Source organism: Pelodiscus sinensis, chromosome 7, assembly GCF_052426305.1.
Source record: "Pelodiscus sinensis isolate ZL-2025 chromosome 7, ASM5242630v1, whole genome shotgun sequence".
Classification (NCBI taxonomy): domain Eukaryota; kingdom Metazoa; phylum Chordata; order Testudines; family Trionychidae; genus Pelodiscus; species Pelodiscus sinensis.
In genome coordinates, this window is record NC_143058.1 from 5,067,901 (window position 1) to 5,090,470 (window position 22,570).

The 22,570-nt window shown below is 47.4% G+C and overlaps 1 protein-coding gene across 20 annotated transcripts in view; it reads left to right on the forward strand.

Annotated features, from left to right (window-relative positions):
* Nucleotides 1-13,189: 13,189 nt before the first annotated feature.
* The window catches only part of BIN1 (bridging integrator 1), a 151,227-nt gene continuing 141,846 nt past the window's right edge, over nt 13,190-22,570 (forward strand). For 6 of the 20 annotated variants that reach the window (XM_075933044.2, XM_075933047.2, XM_075933048.2 and 3 more), the window contains exon 1: nt 13,191-13,385. In XM_075933044.2, the coding sequence (XP_075789159.1) occupies nt 13,305-13,385 (81 nt within the window). In that variant the 5' untranslated portion in view covers nt 13,191-13,304. Of the gene's footprint in view, nt 13,386-22,570 lie in introns of all 20 variants that reach the window. The other 14 variants (XM_075933053.2, XM_075933056.2, XM_075933043.2 and 11 more) reach the window with 6 other exon arrangements.

Sequence of the window (22,570 nt, forward strand, 5' to 3'; positions counted from 1 at the left end):
GAAAGATAAGGACCAGTGAGCTATTGTGAAATGCTACCTAACCCCCCCGCCAAACTAGACCAGAAAGGAACAGTTAAAATAAACCAGAGAGGGAAGCAGACTGCCTGAAGGGAAGGGAAGACTCCACAGGGCCAATCCATACTGGATATTGTCCAAGAAAAGAGCACGATCCGAGGAGGGTCACTATTGACCCGGTGGAACCCATAAAAGCTATTAAAACCAACCAGTAATCAGACTCCAAGTTGCTACTGGTATTTAACATATGATATAGACCCTAAGTTTGTCTGTTTCCAAGATGTTGGTTTTATTAAGCTAGATTCATCCTTGAATAAGACAGTGGCGTTCCGCCAGAGATGAATATGGCCCATTCTCTTTCAGAGTTATGGCTAGCGACTGACCTGAACCAAAACTCCTGATCTGAACACCCCACAACTTTGCCGAAGTCTGAATCTTAGACACAGGCCAAATCCAAATATAGGGCAGAATGGTGAGAATCATTAAAAAAGGGATCGAGAATAAGACAGAGAATATCTTATTGCCTCTATATACATCCACGGCACGCTCACATATAGAATACTGTGTGCAGATATGTCAACCTCATCTCAAAAAAGACATCATAGCTTTGGAAAAAGTTCAGAAAAGGGCAACAAAAGTGATGAGGGGTTTGGAACGGGTCCCATACGAAGAGAGATTAAAAGGACTGGGACTTTTCAGCTTAGAAAAGAAGAGTCTAAGGGGAGGATATGACAGAGAGCTATAAAATCATGACTGGTGTGGAAACAATAAATAAGGAAAAGTTATTTTCTTGTTGCCATAACCTAAGAAGCAGGGACTATCAAATGAAAACAATAGGTAGCATGTTTAAAACAAACAAAAGGAAGTACTTCTTCACACAGCACAGTGAACCCATGGAACTCCTTGCCAGAGGATGGGGTGAAGACCAGGACTTTAACAGGGTTCAAAAAAGAACTAGATACATTCATGAAGGATAGGTCCTCTAATGGCTATTAGCCAGGATGGGCAGGAATGGTGTCCCTAACCTCTCTTTGTCAGACGCTGGGAATGGGTGACAGGGGAGGGTTCACTTTATGATAACCTGTTTTGTTTTATTCGTTCTCTTGGGGGGTACCTAGCATTGGCCACAGTTGGAAGACAAGACACGGGGCTTGATGGATCTTTGGTCTGACCCACTAAGGCCTTTCTCATGTTCTTATGGCCGCAACCCATCTCTAGGTGTGACGGCTCAGACTGTTGGATCTGTTTTTAAATTTCACAATTGCCTTTTAGAGCTGGGTGAAAAATTCATTGACAATAATATTCATTATATATTAATGACCATCCGTATTTGGTAATCTGTAACTGAAAAGATTTTACACACAAACACACACACAGAATTTGTTGTTTAGTGAAAGAGTACAGAGATCTTGGCACGTCTATGTATTAACCTTAACGAGAGGAGAGAATTTTGCCATTCCAAGTGTGTGAATGTTAGCAAGCACTACCATGGTTTTTTCTTTTCTTTTCTTTTCTTTTCTTTTCTTTTCTTTTCTTTTCTTTTCTTTTCTTTTCTTTTCTTTTCTTTTCTTTTTGATGTGAGAGTTTTACACTGACTTTCGCCACCAGAGGGGAAAGAAGCTATGTTTTCGTTCTCACAGTTTGGAGCTCACAGTGTAGTGATCTGTAAAGCTTTAAGACAGAAAAGATAAATATGTGTCACTTGGGGACAGAGGGGGGGGAGGGTCTGAGATCCCCATATAAAAATAAAATGTTTTGAAGCAGTTCAAAGTAGAAAACAATAGCCTGTGCCCAGGACAAACCTCACACATACCAAAAGGAGAAATGCAACAACAGTTTGCGCAATGAAGGGAATGAAATTGTTTGAGGATTGCAGAATACAGATGATGCTAGATCATGGGTTCCCAAACTGGGGGGCGTGCCCCCTTGAGAGGGGTGAAGAAATTCCAGGGGGGCACAAGGCAACCCAGTCCCCCCCATCAATTCCCCCCCCCCCCGTGCCCCAAGTTGTGCTGCTATTTTTGCTTTTTGGCCCCCGTCAGTTCCTTTTTTTTTTTTTTTTTTTTTGGCTCAGCAAGTTTTGCTGCTATTGGGGGGCAGGCGTGACTGTTCCCAATGACTTTAATGAGACTGCTTAAGTGCTTAACATTAAGCACATGCTTAAATGTTTTGCTGGACTGGGACCTAAATTTCATCCACTTGAAATCTAGTAAGCTAAAAACAAGTTTTAGCTAGTGCCCTCTGCCAGTATTTGTGGTTTCACCATCACATTTGCCTATTTTTGAAATATTTTTCTTCATCCTATGGTTTGTGTGAATGATTCATACACACAGCAGGGGAAAGAAGCTAAGGGTGTGATAATAAATGAGCTCCATTTACCCCCCTTGCCCCTATATTGAAGAATCAAGCCTTACTCCCCTGAGTAGCCCCCCTGACTTCAATGGGACTATTTGTGAGTAAAGTTACTCTCATGAGTGTTTGCAATTCCAGACCCTCATATAAAGAAACTGTGACACTCCCCATACACAAGAAGTTGTCGTATTAGCAAAAAGAAAAAGGGGTTTTTCCCCTTTTCTAATCATTTTTAGGCATTCCTTAGAGTAATAGTAGGTAAAACACGTTCAGTGAGTAATGTGATTTTAAATTGATGGCGTTCCTTTAAATTATCACGTTTTTTTCTTTATTTAAAAAAGAAAACCTGTAAAAGGACCCAATTGTTTAAAGAGAGTTCTATCTACCCTGAGATAATCCGGTGGCTTTATAAAAATAGACTCTTGTATTCTGAACGGATGGCCGGAATCATTGCAACGTCTTTTTGGTAAGTTGTAGTACTTTGGAGCATTACTGTAGAATGCTGTACTGAGTGTCATTTCAAAAAACAATGGGAAGTCCTATGACATTTTAGAGACTAACAGACTGATTAGGGTATAAGCTTTCATAGGTAAAACCCACTTCATCAGGTGAATTGGAGGGAAGTTACAGAGGCAGGTATACACCCACCCACCCACGCATACACACCCACCCACGCATACACACACACCCACACACACATAATCTGCTGCCCGTGCAGAATACAGTAGTCTATTTTTATTTTCCTATTAAGTGAAACACTTCAGCACATGCTTAATTCATATACATACATGAGGCATTATGACATGGTAATAAAGCATATGCTTAAAATTAAGCATCTAACGCATTGCTGAATCAGTACCAGGCAATGCCCCTCTTCCATGTATCTTGGCCAAATCAGACAGTCTCTGCCCCAAAGGATAAATGGATATAAATCAGGCAGCAAGACTGTAACACACACAAACCTGTAGGGGAACATTTTAACACTCAGGGAATGTCTAGACTACATGGCTCTGTTGTCATCCCATGAGGCATACCGGGGCGATCAACAAATGCCTTTGATGGCAACCGCGGAGTGTCCAGACTACTGCGCTGTGCCACCAAACAGCTGATTGGCACAGCGCGGCAGCCATTTTAATTTAAATGAAGCAGCGCTTCATTGGGTATGTCTACTAAACTAATCTACATGGCTCTGGCGACAGAGCCATGTAGTCTTGACATACCCTTTGTCATGGCTCTGAAAGCAGCCATGCTTCTACAAAATAATTTCAAAACCCAGTTACAAAGGGAGACATATGAACTGGAGTTAATTTGCAAATTCAATGCAATATAACACACCTCTATATAGTATAAATGAGGCTGATCAAGTCAGGGTGGAAGTGGCTCGTTTGCAGCAGTTGGAGATGTGGATGCCAAAGGAGGGGAAATTTCCTTTGTAGTGGGTTAACCAGTTAAGATTCTTTTTCAATCCTAAATTGATTGCATTGAGTTTGCAGGGGGTGGAAAGGGGTGAGGTGGGGGTGGAGCTGGAGTATGGCTTGGGGAAGGAATGGAGTGGAGGCAGAACAGGGGCAGGAAGAGCTGAGGCAGGGCCTGGGACTAGGGGGTTTCCCTGGGCCCCGCACCTCTGCCAGGATGGCCCTGCTGGTAGGTTTGTACAATTTTTGGTGGTGCCAGAACGGGTCCAAATTCCACCCCTCCCCAGACCTTATTAAGGGTCTGGGAGGGAGTTTAAGTGTTGGGTCTGGACTGGAGCATGAGATTAGGGAAACTATAGTAAAGAATAAAATTGTCAGACACATAGATGAACATAATTTGTTGAGGGAAAGTCAATGTGGTGTCGCTAAAGGGAAATCCTGCCTTACTAATCTACGGCTATGTCTAGACTACGTAGAATTTTCGAAAGAGGATATGCCAATTCACAGGAATTTGCATATCTTCTTCTGATCTCACTTTTGAAAGAGGATCTTTCGAAAGTGAAAGTAGTCTGGACACTTTTTTTTTTTTGGAAAAAAACACACCCTTTTTCGAAAACCCACCACCGCTCTTCCTTAAAAAAAGGAGGTTTACGTGGCTTTTTCGAAAAAAAAGGGTTTTTTTCCCCGGAAAAACCCACGTCCAGACTACTTTCATTTTCAAAAGATCCTCTGGCAGGTAGGGTGTGGAGAGAGACCCAGCCCCAAAAGAGAGCCGGGCCCCGGTCATTCCTGGAGCATGGACCCCTGGGCCCATATTACTTGTTCCACCTGGTGGCTTGGGAGGCAGCTCAGGCTCTCAAGCTAACCCACTTCCCTGGTCTTTGTGCTCAGGTAGCACTGCAACATCCACACTGCTATTTTTAGTGTGCTAGCTCAAGCTAAGCTAGCACGGGTCAAGTTTACCAGGACTGGGCAGCCCTTTCGCAGTCGCTGTGTAGACATACCCATTGGGAACCGGCTCAAGCCCAGAAACATGTTGCTGCCTAGAGATTACTCCCGGACATCGATGCATAGTATTGAGTGTTTACTAGTTCAAGCCTTAGGAGGGGATACAAAAACCATCCTCTTAAGGGTATAAATGCCAGTGCAGGAGAGGAATTGTTTAGAATGGCTCAGGGAATATGTAATGAAGCATAACAGGATGAATTAAGAAAAGGTAAATCAAATTAACTCCAAATTCTGTCAAAAACTTGGAGATGATGCAAAGAAGAGCCACAAAAATGGTCTGAGTGCTGAAAAAAATGTTGGAAGGTGCGTGAGAGGCTGGAACCTTTCACTGTAGCTTCTCAAAAAGAGACTCAAGAGGCAATTTATTGTTGTGTATAAGTAAGACAATACAAGGTACTAAATGGCTCTTTCATCTAGCAGACAAAAGTGAAATGAGCCAATGAGTGGAAGTCAAAGCCAAACCCATTCAGACTAGAAATAAGGAACTAATATATAATCCTGAGGAACACACTACTAGGGAAGTGGTAGATTCTCCATCTTGTGTGTTTTAAAAAAACCAACCAACCAACCAAAAAAAACCCCTACCTGGTTGTCTTTCTGGAAGATTTGTCCAACACAAGGTATTCAGCTCAATATAGGAGTAATTGGGGAAAATTGTTGCCAGTGCTGGATTTAAAAACCAACAAAGTAAACTACAGTTTAGGGCGTCCGATTATGAGGGGGCCTCTAAATATAAAAAACATGATTACAGGTTGAACCTCTCTAGTCTTGCGCCCTTAGGACCTGACCAGTGCCAAACCAGAGAATTTGCCAAACCATGGGAAGTCAATGTTATCTAGTAACATTGCCAACACCTCCATTGCTTACTGGGCTCATAGGGTACGTCTAGACTACATGGCTCCGTTGACGGAGTCATGTAGATTTGTTTGTTCGGCAAAGGGAAATTAAGCCATGATTTAAATAATCGCGGCTTCATTTAAATTTAAATGGCTGCCCCACTCTGCCGATCAGCTGTTTGTCGGCAGACCGGGGCAGTCTGGACGCTCCCCTGCCGACATGAAAGCCCTTTATTGACCTCCCCGGTAAACCTCATCCTACGAGGCATAACGGGGAGGTCGATAAAGGGCTTTCAGGTCGGCGCGGGAGCGTCCAGACTAGCTCGCTGAGCTGACAGCTGATCAGTTGTTTGTTGGCTCAGCGCGGCAGCCATTTAAATTTAATTTCCCTTTGCCGATCAGCCTAATCTACATGGCTCCATCGATGGAGCCATGTAGTTTAGACACACCCATAGAAGACATTTAGGGGTAAACTCAAACTAAATAACAGCACAGAACTCTGTGAGCCAGGTGGCTGCAAACAAGCTTTATGAGACCATAGGAAACTCAGCCACACCATGCTAAGTGGACATCTGGCTAACTAAATTCATGCTGAACCATGGATATTGCAAGACCAGAGAGTATGAACTAGAGTTTCAACCTGTAGATTTAGTTGCATCCTCACCTGTGTACCGGTAGGTATGCAACTATAAACCTTTATTATTTCTATTTTCATTGTCCTTTCTGTTAGAATAATACACATTTTTGGTAATGCTAGAGGGCCTCTAAACCTTGACATAGTTGGGGGCCTCACCATGTCTAAATCCAACCTTGTCTGGCCTGTCTTGTGTAGACAGTCAAACTAGATGGTTTCATAGGCCTTTTTGGTTGTAAGATGTTCAAATCTATATACAGGAGGCCTCCGACTTGCGACAGCCTGAGTGCCGACCTCCTACACTTACAACCATTTTTGCATGGCGCCTATCGTAAATGTGGGTTCGAGTTACGACACCCTTGACTTGCGACGCTTCCCTTGGAACCAATTGTGTCGCACATTGCGGGGCCTCCTGTATACAAACATGGACTGTTTTAACAATGAAGTTGAGACCCAGGTGCTCCAAAGTACAGCCTTTCCCGGAGACTGGAGAGTTGTTCACAGGCCACTTCATCTAGCCAATGAGTTGATTACTTATGCTAAATAGCCTGTTTCACCTTGTATTTAGCTGTGATTCTCAGAGTTCATTTCTCAGATGTGTGGAAGAGCTCTCCGTGAGCTTGGAAGCTGGTCTCTCTTGCCAACAGTTGTTGGTGCAATAAAAGATATTACCTCACCCAGGCACCTCAGCAATAGTTAGTTCTCCTGCACTCACCAGCCAGGGCTTAAACTACGATTCTATGAGGATCAAACGCCTTATTAATTATTATTTATATAGCACCAGTATTTCTATAGTGTGCGAGTCGCTTTCCAGCTGAATGCGGGAACAGATTTGCAAGGAGTTTACAAGGAAAGATCCAATCCCGCAGACACTTACTATTAAGCGTAATGCTTACTACTGTGAGTAGTCTCATTGGTTCCCGCTCCACAGTGCTTTCAAGACTGGGTCTCAGACAGGCCCCATGACAAAGGGTGAGAGGTGGAATGCAACCAAGAGCAAGAGACTGAGTGGAGGAGTTTACCATGTCTTGTTAATGGCTTGGTTTTGGTTTTTGCGATTGTCTGAGGTAAGCACGAGGATTTACACAGGCCCTGGCAGAAGCACATTTTGAGATGACCCAAAAGGGGAGCGTGTGGAGGGGTGGGAGGCTAGGACTGTATGTTTTGCTGCAGAGCTGATTAACTGATGGAGCTGATTTACAACACTACTTTCACTACCCTTCTCCCGGGCTGGTTCTCCTGTTGTTTTTCGGGCCATGAAGAGGAGTTCTTCTGAGCAGGGGCCATGTCTTTCTAATCTTGGTGAAACGCCAGACAAAGGTAGCCGCACTTTCTCTGATAACAGAAGGCGCAATAATAATCAATAGCAAGGCTAAAGGTCAGCCCTTTTTTTGAGATCACAGAGAATATTTCCACCTTCCTCACTCCCAGTGAAACTGGTGCTGTGTTAGGTAAGGTAAGTGCCTCCCAGCCAAAGCCTGCTTCTGGCACCCCGGCACTCCCATACCTTAGCCCCCTGCCCCAGGGCACCACCCGAACCCTCTGTATCCCCTCTCCTCACGTCCTCCAGGTCACAAATCCCTCCCAGACCTTGCACCCCCTTCTACACCCCTTTGCCAGGCCAGAATCCTCTCCTGCACCTCATTCCCCTGCCCCACATCACCACCCAAACCCTCTGCACCCCGTTTTCCTCCTTCCTCCAGATCACAGCTTCCTCCTAGACACTGCATGCCCTCCTATACCCCTTCCCCAAGCCAGAATCCTCTCTTGCACCTATAATCCCTCCTGGACCCTTCACCCCAAGCCCCTGCCCCAGATCATAACCCCCTCCTTCACCCAAACTCCCTCTCAAACCCCACGCTCCCTCCTGCACCCCAATCCTCTATCCCAAGCTACCTTCTACACCCCACCCGTGGTCCCAGACAATTCCTCTTTGGTCTTTTTTGCGACAACATTTTTAATCATCATGGATTCTTTAGTTCTTCTGCAAGCGAAATCTTTTGCAGTTGTGGAATGAGAAAACCAATCAGCTACATTATCTGAGATTTCGTCCATCAAACTCAGCGGTAGGTTTTGTCTGGCTAAGAAGGTTGCTACTTTTAGTTCACATTCTGTGTCCATTTTCTGGTGATTAGTCACTGTTGGATTTACATTAGCAACGAAACTCATAATTCCAGGGCTAGATCTCCTTGCAGACATTATGCTTTGGTGCTTACCACTTGCAGCATGACTACAAACATCTTGCACTCCACCAGAAGCTATACTGAACAGCTTTTTACACCAAATGCATTTGGCGCTGTGCTTGCTTTCACTGTCTACACAAATCCAAGCCTTGAACTCACCGTCTGCTAGCCATTTGGATGAAAACATGCATGTTCTACCTTTTGATGTCTTAGTAACTGGTTCATCATCAGGCGATAATTCACCGGCGTCGTCAGACTCATTCTCTTTGGCACAATCCATTCTTCTCATTGATTTTGACATTGTAAACTTTAACGGTAAACAATATTAAATGACATAAATTGCCAAAGTACTGATGCTAACTCGGCGGGATAATGTAGATGATAACATCACATGGATCACGTGATTCACGTTGCGTCCCCTCAATCATTGAGCTAAATAAACAACTAAAACATCCAATTTCCGCTGCTCCGCAGTAAAATGGCTGAAGCAGCACAGAAGAAATTTAATTGCTAGAGAATCATTGCTGTTTCTTGAAATTGTATTGCACTTTTATGAAATTTACGGACATCTAAATTTTTTTACGGATTTTATGGACATGTCCAATTTTGGCTAATTTTTTACAGACTGTCCGTAAATTCTGACAGTTGGCAACCCTGTCCAGACCCTACCCCCTCCACAGAAATACTGTCCTTGACTACTTACCAAAATGTTGGCGTGGCCTCCCATTAAAAATTAGTGCTCACCCCTGATCTAGATGGTGCTTGGTCCTGCCGTGAGGACAGGGGACTGGATTTGATGACCTCTCAAGGTCCCTTCCAGTTCTAGTGTTCTATGTTGGATTGGTCCTGCCTTGGGCAGGACTTGAAGACCTCCTGAGGTCTCGTTCAGTCGTACGAGTCTATGATTCTGGTTGTCACCACCATTTCAGTTACTGCAGACTAGAAGGCTGGTTCCCCAGACCCGTAGCTTGGGTAGCCAATTCACTAACACTAAATACTGAAAAAATAACCAAAGAAGAAAATGATAAAAGGTTTGTGATATATTATACTAAATTGCATAGATTTTTAAGGGAACATGAGATTATCTAGTTTGATCTGTAGATCCCTACACATTTGTGGATATCCATTTTATATCTGTGGCTCATATTTGAAGATAAAGATGCAATACACATTTTGTATCTAGAACCCTGCAAATTTGCAAACATCTGCTTTATATCCACAGCTAGCTGCATCTGTGGATATGAATATGGCTATTGGTGGCTCATTTTTGCAGATATGGTTGTGGATACAGACGCAAATTTTGTATCCACGCAGGGTCTGCATAGGACAGGCCGGAGAATTTAATTCAGTTGCTTCTCTGTTGATCCCCAAACTTGTGTTTGACTAATGCATCTCTCCCAGAAGGCATCCAATCTTGGCCTGAGGATTCCAAAAGTGGGAAAATGCCCTACTTCTCCTGATAGTTTATTCTGATGATTAATCATCCTGGTTGGTTTAAAAAAAAAAGCCATATTTTTCATTTGACTCTGTCTTGATTTAACTTCCAGCCATTGGTATGTTTTGTCTTGACTAGATCAAAGAGCCCCTTAGTGCCTGGTATACTTTTACCTAGAATAGATATTTATGCACCCTCATCTAATTTATTTTCAAACTTTCAGTTCACATTTCAAAATCTGACTTTTGGTTCAGCTAAATACTGTTTTCTAGGGGGTGTCATTTTCTAATTGTAGGTGTCAGCAACCATTTGAAAAACAGCAGGACGAAGTATTTGTAAATATTACAAATCAACAATAGCAATTAATTGCAATTAGTTGCAGACACCTTTGAAAAATTAATAAGAATGACAAACTGCTGTGCCAGTTGAGAAATGTTCTACAGAGCTGTATCTTTGACAATGTCGAAGAATGAGTGTTTGGTTGGTCTAGTTTTCAGCATAAAACCTTTGTCCATAAATCGCACCCCAACTGAAATGAAGGTGAATGGAGCCGGCAGCAGGCATCCGTAAATAATATTTCTCATGTATTTATTTTAAGATGTTGGCTCCCGGGTGTAGGTTATGGATGCACATCTCGTCATATGGGCCCGTAGCTGACAGCAGTCCTACAGTATTATTTCATATACAGCGATGTAGAAATATGCAGGACATGTGTTGAGCAGACAAAATGACATTTCATTTTAAAATGACAAAACTTTGTGTTTGGTGTTGGCCAACATGGCTTTAACCTGCCTCTCCTCTTGCTTATATCCAGGTAACCTCATTGACCTCAACGGAGTCACTTTTACAGTGGGATGAGAGGAGGTTTCTGATCTTACCACTTCCCACTTCCCCCCAGGCTGTCTTCATTGAAATGCAAAGTGCTCCACTTAGGAAGGAACAATCAGTTCCATACATACAAGATGGGAAGCGACTGTCTAGGAAGGAGCATGGCGGAAAGGGATCTAGGGGTCATAGTGGACCACAAGTTGAATATGAGTCAACAGTGTGATGCTGTTGCAAAAAAAGCAAATATGATTCTAGGTTGTATCAACAGGTGTGTTGTAAGCAAAACTCGTGAAGTCATTCTGCCGCTCTACTCTGCACTAGTTAGGCCTCAGCTGGAGTACTGTGTCCAGTTCTGGGCGCCACATTTCAAGAAAGATGTGGAGAAATTGGAAAGGGTACAGAGAAGAGCGACAAGAATGATTAAAGGTTTAGAGAACATGACCTATGAAGCCTGGCTTCATGAACTGGGCTTGTTTAGTTTGGAAAAAAGAAGATTAAGGGGGGACATGATAGCGGTTTTCAAATATCTAAAAGGGTGTCATAAGGAGGAAGGAGAAAATTTGTTCCTCTTGGTTACTGAGGACAGGACAAGGAGTAATGGGCTTAAAGTGCAGCAGGGGAGGTTTAGATTGGACATTAGGAAAAAATTCCTAACTGTCTGGGTGGTCAAATATTGGAATAAATTGCCAAGGGAGGTGGTGGAATCTCCCTCTCTGGAGATATTTAAGAACAGGTTAGATAGACATCTGTCAGGGATGGTGTAGACGGAGCTTGGTCCTGCCTTGAGGGCGGGGGGCTGGACTCGAAGACCTCTTGAGGTCCCTTCCAGTCCTATTATTCTATGATTCTATGATTGCTGTGGATGACACGCCCATCCTCCTGCAAGCCCAGGAACACAACCTTGGTATTCGCTGTGTCTGCTCCCTCTCATTCTTCCCTTACATCCAGCTGTGATCAAACACTGCCTTACATAAGTACGGCCATACTGCGTCAGACCAACGGTCCATTCAGCCCAGTATCCTGTCTGCTGACAGTGGCCAATACCCATCCTTGCTAATAGACATTGATGGATTTAACCTCCAACCTTTTTTGAACCCTGTTAAAGTCTTGGCCTTCACAACATCCTCTGGCAAGGAGTTCCACAGGTTGACTGTGCGTTGTGTGATGAAATACTTTCTTTGTTTGAAACCTGCTGCCTATTAACTTCTTTTGGTGACCCCTAGTTTTTGTGTTTATGAGGAGCAAATAACACTTCCTTTTTCAATTTCTCTTTACCAGTCACGATTTTCTAGACCTCTATATACCCCCCCTTCTCAGTTGTCTGTTTCCCCAGCTGAACTGTATCTGTTTTTTTAATCTCTCCTGATAATAGAAACTCTTCCTCCCCTCCCCAATTGTTTTTGTTGTCCTTCTCTGTACTTTTCCTAATTCTAAAACCTCTTTTTTTTTAGAAGATCAACCGTAGAGGATCAGAACCATTCAAATATGTGTCAGGGGCCCTCCACTTCTAGGAACTCAGAGCATCCCTAAGTATCTTTGACAATCTGGGCCTACCAGGTGACCATTGTAAGGAGCAATGTTTTAACCGCAGTGTCCAACCGGTTCTGAAGCAGTAGCCACTGTAGTGTCTCATCCAAATAGCCACATTGTTCAAGCCAACTAGCCACACTCAAATGGCCAAATAGCCATGTGTGGCTAGTGTGTTGGACACAAGGGCTTTAGAGGCAGGCGAATCCCAGGTATCTCCTTCTGAAGTTCTGCATGGTCCTCATGTGGAATGGAGAAACAGTGGGCTGCGTCTAGACTGGCAAGTTTTTGCGCAAAAGCGGCCGCTGTCTACACTGGCCGCTTGATTTTGCGCAAAAGCATTGACGTTCTACTGTCCGAAATCAGTGCTTCTTGCACAAATGCTTTGACGTTCCCGTTCGGGCAAAAGCCCTTTTCCGGAAATGTTTTTGTGCAAGAGGGCCAGTGTAGACAGCTAAAAACTGTTTTGCGCAAAAAAGCCCCGATGGCGAAAATGGCGATCGGGGCTTTCTTGCGCAAAACCGCGTCGAGATTGGCACGGACGCTTTTCCACAAAAAGTGCTTTTGCGGAAAAGCATCCGTGCCAATCTCGCCGCTCTTTGGAAAAACTTTTCCATTAAAAGCATTTGCGGAAAATCATGCCGGTCTAGACGTAGCCGTGAAGTTTTGGGGTGTGTTGGGCTTTGCCTCAGTCAATATCAGGCAGGACTAAAACCAGCTGATGGGCCCATGCTCAGAGAGGGACCCTCTGGGCCCAGAGGGGATGCGTGGGAAGCTTGGGAAGTCCAAGGAGCGCGCTCCGAGGGGCGAGCGAAGGTTTTCCATGGCGGGGCGCAGGCCCCGTGCGCCCCCGGGGAGCAGGCTGCGAGCGGTGGGTGTGTTTGGGGGAGGAGGGGAGGCTGCAGAGCGAGCGAGCGGCGCCTTTAAGAAGCGGCCGGGGCGCTGTGTCTTTAAAAGGCTGGGGCTGGCGCCGGGGCCGGGAGACGGCGATGGCCATTGTTGGGCGCCCGGGTGGCCGCGCTCTCCGGCTGCTGCGCTGATCCCCGGGGCCACCGGCGCGCGCGGGGCGAGATGGCCGAGCTGGGCAAGGGCGTCACGGCGGGGAAGCTCGCCAGCAACATGCAGAAGAAGCTCACCCGAGCCCAGGAGAAGGTAGATCCCGCCCGGGGGCGCAGGCGGCGGCGGGAGCCGGGCGCGCCGGTGCCCCTGGGGAGGACGCGCCCTGGGTGCGCGGGGCGCTGCGCTCTCCCCGGCTGCGCCCCTGCCCCAGGCGCTGGCGGCTCAGCCCTGCGCTAGCCCCCCCGGAGTCGCCGGGCGGGGCCCGGGTGCGGGGGGGGGGGGGACGCCCCGGCTGGAGACGCGCCTTGCTTTCCCGTGCGGGTCGGACCCGTCCTTCCCCGTGGCTTGGCCCTGTATGGCCACCCCCGCCCCGCCCCGCCGGGCCGACGGGCATGGACCGGGTGGGGGGGGGGAGAACTGGCTGCAGGTAGCCTCCCCCCTCCCCGCTACTCTGCCCTGGTGTCCCTGCTCCAGATGGGGGGCGAGGGCCCCCGGGCATGGACCTCGGGGGGTCCCCCCGTGGATTGCTGCGGGGGGGTGGGTCCCTTTGGGCACAGGGAGGGAGTTACTGAGCCTGTGACATAAGGGGAGATTCCCTAGTGTGCATTAAATCCAGCGCGATTGCAAAATCCCCCTCCCTTCCCCCAATCAAAGTACTGGGTTGAATGCCTCCCTCCCCCAGTGGCAGCACCTCCCCCCACCTGCTGGGGTTATTCTCTGGGGAGCTCCATGGCATGGGAAATGGGGCAGGGCTCTGCTTGTAATATGGGCCCTGGTGCCAGCTCCTCTCCCGGACCCTGCCCTACAGCAGCTCTCCCTGCTCAGCCACCATCCCAATCTGACAGCTGGCAGCTCTCCCCCGCAGCCCTGGGTTAGCTCCCTGGGTCTCTCTCTGGAGGGGATGCCCAGGGAGGCAATAAAAAACGTGAAGCTGGTTTTTTGGGGGGCTGCTGGATGTGGGGTGACTGCTGCTGTCTCAGGAGAACGGGCGATTCCTCTGCAAAATGTCTCCATCCAATCGTGTGCTCTTAGCGGGGATCAGCAGGGACCCAGGGCGGGGAGAGGTGTGGGGGGGAAGGATCGGGCCCATTCCTTTCGGCAGCTCATTGCTAGCTGCAGAGGGAACAGAAAAACCCCCCTGGTTTGTAGGAAACACTGCACGGCAACCCCAGCAGATCTTTGTGCTTTGCTCACTGGAGGGTGCTAAACACAGCACCCAAAGGTGGGGGATTAAAGGAATTTGACACCACCTTGACTCATTCTGTCCTCTAAAAACGAGGGCAGCGTTTCCTTGTGCCTTCCCTCCTTTGATTTCCAGAGCCCGTCACCATGCTACGTATGTCTTCATCTGCTAACACCAACTGGGGGGATGAATTTGGGTCTCTTTTTCCCCCAATGCCTGGGAAAGGGTTCGGGGACTCTGCAGTGGATCGTTTTTGTGTTTGTGTCTCTGGGATCTAGCTCTGGACGCCAGATGCCTTGTCTGGGAAGGGATTATCGGACATTTTATGCAGGGACACTGATCAGCTGTTTGCATCTCAAGCATGCTCATCGTGGCTTGCAGGGACACTGACTCAGTAAGGAGCGGTGTGTGTTTTGGGAGACTGATTCCACCATGATTGTCTCCCTTCTGCGGGAGTTCCCTGTAAGCAATTCGCTCTAGAGGGAAGGCCTGGTTACACAGAGCAACGCCAGCGTCAAATGCTGCCGGATCTAATGGTGAACCAAGGTCAGAGGGCACCTCTCTGCGCTCGCTGACCGCTCTCACCAATTTACACTCCTGCAGTGAAGCTGGAATCAGGCCCATAATGTCGTCTGACTGCTTTAAAAAAACAGCACAACCGTGACTGTGCAGGATGCAGCAATGAAAACTCCATCTCCTACACCAAAACCGGGGAGCTAGGATTTCTCCTAGGGAAAGGCTGGCATAGAGGAGAGAGGCCCACTAATTTAGAAACCATCACAGTGCGAGGTAGGCAGGGGTTCCAGTATTATCCTCCGTTCGATGCATTGTAGTAATGCAGAGTGACAAATGCATGTGTATATATAATTTAAAAGGTGTTAAATGGCTTTCCTGAAAGGATGCTCTGAAAGAGAAATCAATTTCCTATAATATCCTTTAAAACCTGTATTGAGTTAAGTTGCAATAGCTTTCTCAGCCAAGCTATTAAATATGCAAAATCATTGTAGGATTATATGTATTTTTTTTCTAAGGTGTGGGAGGTGACCAATGTAAACTCTGGGAGGTGGTAAGTGCTTCCGAGGACTACTAGGTTATGTATACACAGCAGCATTATTTCGACATGACGTTGAGCTGGAAGACCTCTTACTCCGACTCCTGTAACCCTTATTATACGAGGAGTAAGGGAAGGCCGAGGAAGGGTGCTCTAACTTGGACTTCCTAATGTGTTGATAGCTTATGTCAACTTTTGGCACTATTTCGACTTAAGCTACGCGATTGACTTAGCTTAAGTTGTGTAGCTTGATTTGGCTTTAGCCCTGCTGTGTAGACGTGCCCTTATAAACAAAGTGCCAGCCAAGAATGAACTTCTGGAGCAAAGCCAAACTGGTTTCGTAGAGAGGAGGAGAGTGCAAAATCTCTTCTCTGGCTGTGCAAAGAGCGGACCTTTTGAAGTTACGCCCTAAGCCGAGAAGCATTGTCTGCTGTTCACCTGCTACTTGAGGCCAAGATCCGTGGTCCACATTGTATCAAGGGAAGAATTAACTATCCAGGATTGTTTGTTCTGAGTTAAAGCTGATCTAAAATTGTGACCATGGAAAAATACACCAGGAGACATTTGATGGAATGATCATGTACCAAAAGCCTTGTAGCAGGGGGTGGTCTCCGGTAAGATGATTAGCAGGCATGTAGCTTCTTGTATAGTTAATTTTTTGATGTAATGCTTTCCCTTTCAGAATAAATGTGCTTGCTTAGAAAGGGCCATATGGTAATTTATTCCTGTGACCAGATAAACTGTTTAGAACTTCTGGTGAGAAACCAGTGTGCAGATGCCAGCTGTTTAGTCCATTTGGCTTGTTGCAGAATTTGTGGTGTAGGCTGGGAACTGTGCAGCCTGGAAAACCCAGCTCAGAAGGGAGAGGAGCACCCAAGCATGGTGCGAAAAGCCTGCAAGTGAGTGCCTATGCTGGACCGCAGTGAGGGCAATGCAGGCGTAGTTACCTTGAACTGTGACAGATGCAAATTGTAGCTGAGTGTCCCTGTTATATGTTGGCATAGGGTTTATATTTGGAACGAGAATGCCTCCTACGCTGATTTCCAGCTTGCGCTCTGAGCGGGTACGGCCTCTGCAATTTCCCTTTGGATGAATGTGAGTCTTGTGTGTGGTGAAGAAAGGCCTTATTCAGTGCCAAATTCACAATGGAACCCTAGACACATCCGCTTTCCCCTTCCGAGATAATGGTTCTGGGAAGGGTGCAAGCCTTCCGGCACAACATTAGTGTCCACCTTATACCCAAGCTCTTGGTGGATCTCTGGAAGATGCTTTTGTACATCAGGCAGAAATGTGCAGTGGTTGGGTACGTGGTGGGGGAACGGGTTACCCCGTCTTGCACCTCTGACTTGGTGATTCATGTTCAGCTGACAGTTGCAGTGAGTAAAAGTTGTTACCCTCTGGTCAGGGCTGGCCTTACCATGAGGCAAACTGAGGCAGCCATCTCAGGTACCAGACTGTGTGTGTGTGTGGGGGGGGGGGGGAGGGGGTGCCACTAGGACCCAGAGAATTGAGACCTTTCAAAGTTTTGGCCCAAGCGAGGAGGCATGGGGGCGTCACTTGAGCTCCCTGCCTCAGGTGCCAAAATACTGTGGGCCGGCCCTGCCTCCGATGGCTATTCAGTGACCTACATAAAGAATAGGACCCAGTCTGAGAACCCAAGACTAATGGACAGGTATCCACACAGCATTTGCACATGCTTTTCTTTGCAGCCTTAACAGCTAAGCTGGTGATTAGCGGGTCTTAGGCAAGGAGTCACCTCCTTGCAGTAAGTCTATATAGTGGCTGGGAGAGTAATGAAATAGGGAATGGGACATGTTCTGTGCTAGCACTTCTGTTTTTAGTGGACTAGCTTGAGCACACGCACACGCTCCTAATTCTACTAGCTCCTGGGTAGACTCCCTAATCATCTAGTTGGTTCTTACTCCCACATGGGGCAGGTTGGTTGGATAGGCCTAGTACCGTTGTCTATCCTGGAGATATCTGGGGAATTGCCAGCTTCTGAAACTTTAAATATTGCCCTCTTCTGGCATGTGAGAAGTGCTCCACAATCCATATTTTTTTTTCTCTCTCTATTTTTAAACTTCTTAATCTAGTTGCGCATTTAGGTTGTAAATATCTCTGCTTCCTGTTCCACACGGTCACTTTCCTCAGTACTTTGCTGACAGTAACTTTACCTGCTGAATTATGGCATCCTAGCTCCGTTCCAAGGTTTTGCTGTTTCTAGGCCTTTCGGTCTATCGAATGTTCCCTCGGAATTCTAAATAAAAACGAGTTCGGGGGGTTGGAATGAATCTTGGAATCTTGCAGAGCATCTCCAGGACACCAGGGGGAGGCTGTTAAAGCTGCAGACCGATCTGGCTGTTTGTTGCTCAGCCAGCTGTAATTGGCCATGTCACAGAGCTGAACCACCTGTTGACTCATTACAGGTTGAACCTCTCTAATCTGGCACTCTCTGGGCTGGGAACATCCATGGTCCGGCATGATTTGAGTGAGCCCATGTCCACTAACCATGGGTGTGGCCAAGTTTCCCACCATCCCATAAAGTTTGTTTACAGCCGCCAGTCCTGGCTCTCACTGCTCTATGCTGTGATTTAGCTCTAATTTACCCCTAAATGTCTTCTCACAGTCTAGGAAGCAGTGGAAGTGTTGGAAATGCTGCTAGATAATCTTGACCTCCCAGGTCCGGCAAGTTCTCTGGTTCAGCACTGGTCAGGTCCTGAGGGTGCCGGATTAAGGAGGTTCTATCTGTGCTAGCCTCGTGCTGGCTGGCTAGAGGGCGGAAGAGGGATGATATTAGCTGTGAGGGTGGCTAGGAATGTAAGATGTCTGGAGGCAAGCCAGCCAGGGGAGGGGCGAATAAAGAAGGTGCAAGGAATAAAGAAGATGAGATTTTGGGCAAGGGATTTCTGCAAGAATAATATGAAGTGAAATAAGATCACTTGTTCCTACCTCTCCAGGCTTGGATTGTGCATCTGTGTTGGAGTGTGTGTGGTTTGTGGTTTGATTTTTGTTTTTTTTGTTTTGTATTGAGACATACTCCTTTCATACACCTTTGTTTTGTATTGAGTTCAAACACCTTTGCATCTAGTTCAACCTTCCAGACCTTTCGGGGTGGGGTACATTCGCCTACTGTTATGACATCAGTGGGTTTAATCATTCTGTTGAATGTGACATGCGGACAGAGAAATCCATCTTCTCTTCCTTTTCTTCATTGCTAATCTAAGCAACATAAGAGCAAGAGGGACTCCTTCTAGGTGAAGCTGTGGCTTCTAGTGTGGTTTTAGATCCTAGGTCGGAGTCAGGACTCCTGGGAGCTAACTCCTCCTGCTCTGCCACTGACTCACTGTTATCCTGGGCACTTCTCTTAAGCTTTCTGTGCTTCCCTTTCCCCATGTGGACTCTGGGGAGGATGACCCCTAGCCATTTTGGCAAAGGGCCCTGATGACCTCAGGGGAGCACATTCTGAAGCACAAAGTCTTACACCAAGAATGAACGGATAAGGGGTAAGTGAAAACCGTTTGTGCTCTTCTTCCCAAGCTCGTTCTTGACTAAAGCTCCTGCCATAGGAATGGTGGTTCTACCACACTGACTCACCGTTCATTTTTTCCTCTCACTCTTTCCTTCTCCCGCCACTGAACTGGAGCCAGGAGCAAGGTGTCAGCGGGCAGGAAGGCAGGAGAGAAAGGCAAGCCGACCTGGCCTGTCGGCTCCTTTCTATGAAGAAGCCCAAAAGTGGAGTCCAACCACTAAGCCCCCGGGACCCTGTCGAAGTTCGTGGAAGTTTGGCTGCCAGTGTTCACTGGCCCAAGGATTTCATACCATGGTCCACAGAGCCTTCTCCAGCGATCCCTATGGATGGCAGCGTTCTGGAGACAGCCAGGCCCTGAACTTTGGGGCTGTGTCTACACTGGCACCCTTTTCCGGAAAAGGGATGCTAATGAGACACTTCGGAATTGCAAATGCCGTGGGGGATTTAAATATCCCCCGCAGCATTTGCATGAACATGGCTGCCGCTTTTTTCCGGCTCGGGGTTTTGCCGGAGAAAAGTGCCAGTCTAGACGGGATCTTGTGGAAAATAAGCCCTTTTCCGGAAGATCCCTTATTCCTACTTTCATGCAAATGCCGCAGGGGATATTTAAATCCCCCGGGGCATTTGCAATTCCGAAGTGTCTCATTAGCATCCCTTTTACGGAAAAGGGTGCCAGTGTAGACACAGCCTGGAAGTGAGGCGCGAATCTCTTAAATTTTGAGTTGAATGGAAAAGGAGCTAGTGCAGCGTGTTGCTTTGGTCCTTCTAGGGGGCTCGCAGGGAGGAAATATCTGAAGAAACATGCTCAACTGTACTTCAGGCTCCTCATGGCCTTTCAAAGCCTGACCATGTCAGGCTGGTGGAGGGTAGAAGTGGCAGGCCAGCAGGAAATAGAAGTACTGTCCACGTGCTGAGCCCCCTAAGACACTGGAGACGTCTCCAGTAGCTTGTACAAGCTTTGCTTTGTGGGGGGTGGTCTCTCTGCCTTCACGCTACAAATTGAACCTCTCTAGTCCGGCATCCTTGGGATTGACTGGTGCAGAACCAGAGAATTTGCCGAGCCACAGGAGGTCAAGATTGTCTAGCAGCATCACCAACCCTTCCACTGCTTCCCAGGCTGAGAGAAGACATGTAGGGGTAAATTAGCGCTGAATAACAGCCCAGAACAGTGAGAGCCAGACCTGCTGGCTGTAAACAAACTTTATGGGACCATGGGAAATTAGGCCACACCCATGAAAAGTGAACATCTGGCTAACCAAAACCATGCCAGACCACGGAGGTTGCTGGACCAGAGAGTGCCGGACTAGAGAGGTTCAACCTGTATAAAGCGCCTTCTTTACCCGCCTTTCCTAGAGCTAATCCTTTGAGTGCCAACTTGACTCGAACAGCTATAATTAAGGACCGCTGCAAACTGACCACACCAAAGAGAATCCATTTCCCTATAGGAAACACACAACTCTGAAATAGTTTCTGATTCAGCTCTCTCCCCCTCTTTACCTGTGATTGAATTTGATTGCTGCACGTCCCCTCGGATTGTGCGTTGCGTTGGGTTTGCGTTGTTTGAGGTAGTTGGAAGAGGAATATATTGATAAGACTTCAAAGCAGCCCCCTGTAAATTCTCCTCCCAAGAATGCAATTGAAGAGCTTTTGTGCCTTCAGCCTGCTAATCATTGCCCTAACGTAAAACCGCATCACTTAATAATTAATTATTGTTACAGCATAGTAAACTTGCCTGGCGCTTTACCAACAAAGGAGACAAATCGCTGCCCTGAAGCTTTTACAATCTGAGCTGCTTGGCGCATTGCAGGATTGGCTCCTGAGGGCATAGTTCAACTTCTTTTTGTAGTCGAGATGCCAAAAGTAGGTATAAAGCTGCCCCAGTAATTCCATCCCTTGTAGGCATGTCAGCATGTAGTCGTGTACATGATTGATTGATAAGCCTGGGTTTATTGGTTAATCTTATCGAGTACATGCACTCCCCCTCCTGCTTGCTGCCTCTGTATCAGAGGAAGCTGGCGGGGGTGGGGGGGAGGTAGGAGCCAGTGCCTGTTGGGAGCTAGCTTTTAAGCTGGCTCTTCACGAGCACTAGATCCACGGAGCTGCCTGCTCCCAGCGCTGTTGCCTCAGAGTGGCAGCAGTATGGAGGTTGAAGGGGCAGGCAGGAGCCAGTACATGAGAAGCCGGTTTTCAAGGCTTCTGGCTGCTAACCCCACCCTGGGGACTATCGAATGATTGTGTAACTGATATTTTGTGCAGTTACATGACTATTCCGTTACACACTATCTAGCATCCTATCCCTTGTTCATATCTACGCTTTGCTCCTGGTGTTGGGCAGGGCATGCGTTCTCCCCAGGAGCGCTTGCCTTGAGTGAACTGTCAGTGTGGGGCATTGTGGCTAGCGGTGTCAACCTAACTACATCGACATTGGTTCTATGCCTCTTGAGGAGGTGGAGTTACTAAATTGGTGCGATGGGCAAGTTACATCATCGGGAGTGAAAGTGTAGTGTAAAAATGTAGGTTAAATCTACATTACAGCCAGGATTGAGGCTCTGGGATTGATGCCCTGGCAATTGATTTAGTTGGTCTAGTGAAGACCTACCAAATTGAATGCAGATCGCTCTCCCATTGATCCTAGTATTCTATCGCAAAAGGAGACGAGTAAGGTGAGTTGATGGGGGAGTGTCTCCCACAGAACCCCTGGTAACAGTCTAAGATACGTTGAATCCAGTTACGTTATTCATGTGGGTAGAGTTGCGTACCTTACGTCGACTTCCTGTGGTGTTGTAGACCTACCCTTGTGGTGTTAGGTCAACGGGAGCAGCCTTGCCTCGACCCAGGTGAGCTGATAGATTCGCTGGACCCTTGGGCAAGGTGGGGCGAGAGATGGCTTCAGGCTCCTTCAAGGGGTGGAGCCTTGGTCCTAAGGGGCGGGGCTGGGGAGGCCGGCTCTCAGCGCTGCCTTACAGTGCCTGTCCCTCCTCAGTGCCATTCGGAGCATGCCGTGCAGGGCTCTGGTGGCAATTTAAAGAGCTTGGATCTCCAACCGCCGCTGCTTCTGCAGGAGCCATTGCGGCAGCTGGCAGCCCCGGGCCCCTTTGAATCACCAGGCCCTGGGGCAGTTGTCCTCTCTTCCGCCCCCCCCCCCCCCACCTTCTCCTGGTTGGTGGACCTGCCTTGACCTACGTCTGTGATGTGGACACTTGTTTTCCTTTCCTTCCTGCCACCCTCCTCCCTTTTCCCCTAAAAGGAAGAGCCAGTGCTTGCTCTGCTTAGATCCATAGGGGACTCCAACAGTGTCACCAAAGCTGCTGCTTTAAATCCCAAGGGACAGGGTTTTGGAGCCTGCCCGGTGGTGACCCAAGAAGCTCCAACCCTCTCGTGACGTTCAGTCCTGCAGAAAAGTCTCTCCCGCCTGCATGGCTCCCCTCTCTCCTTCTTCCCCGTGTGAGAAATGCAGACAGGACTACGAACGCCTCTGCCCCTTTCCCTCCGGCTCCTGCAGTGCCTGGCTTGGG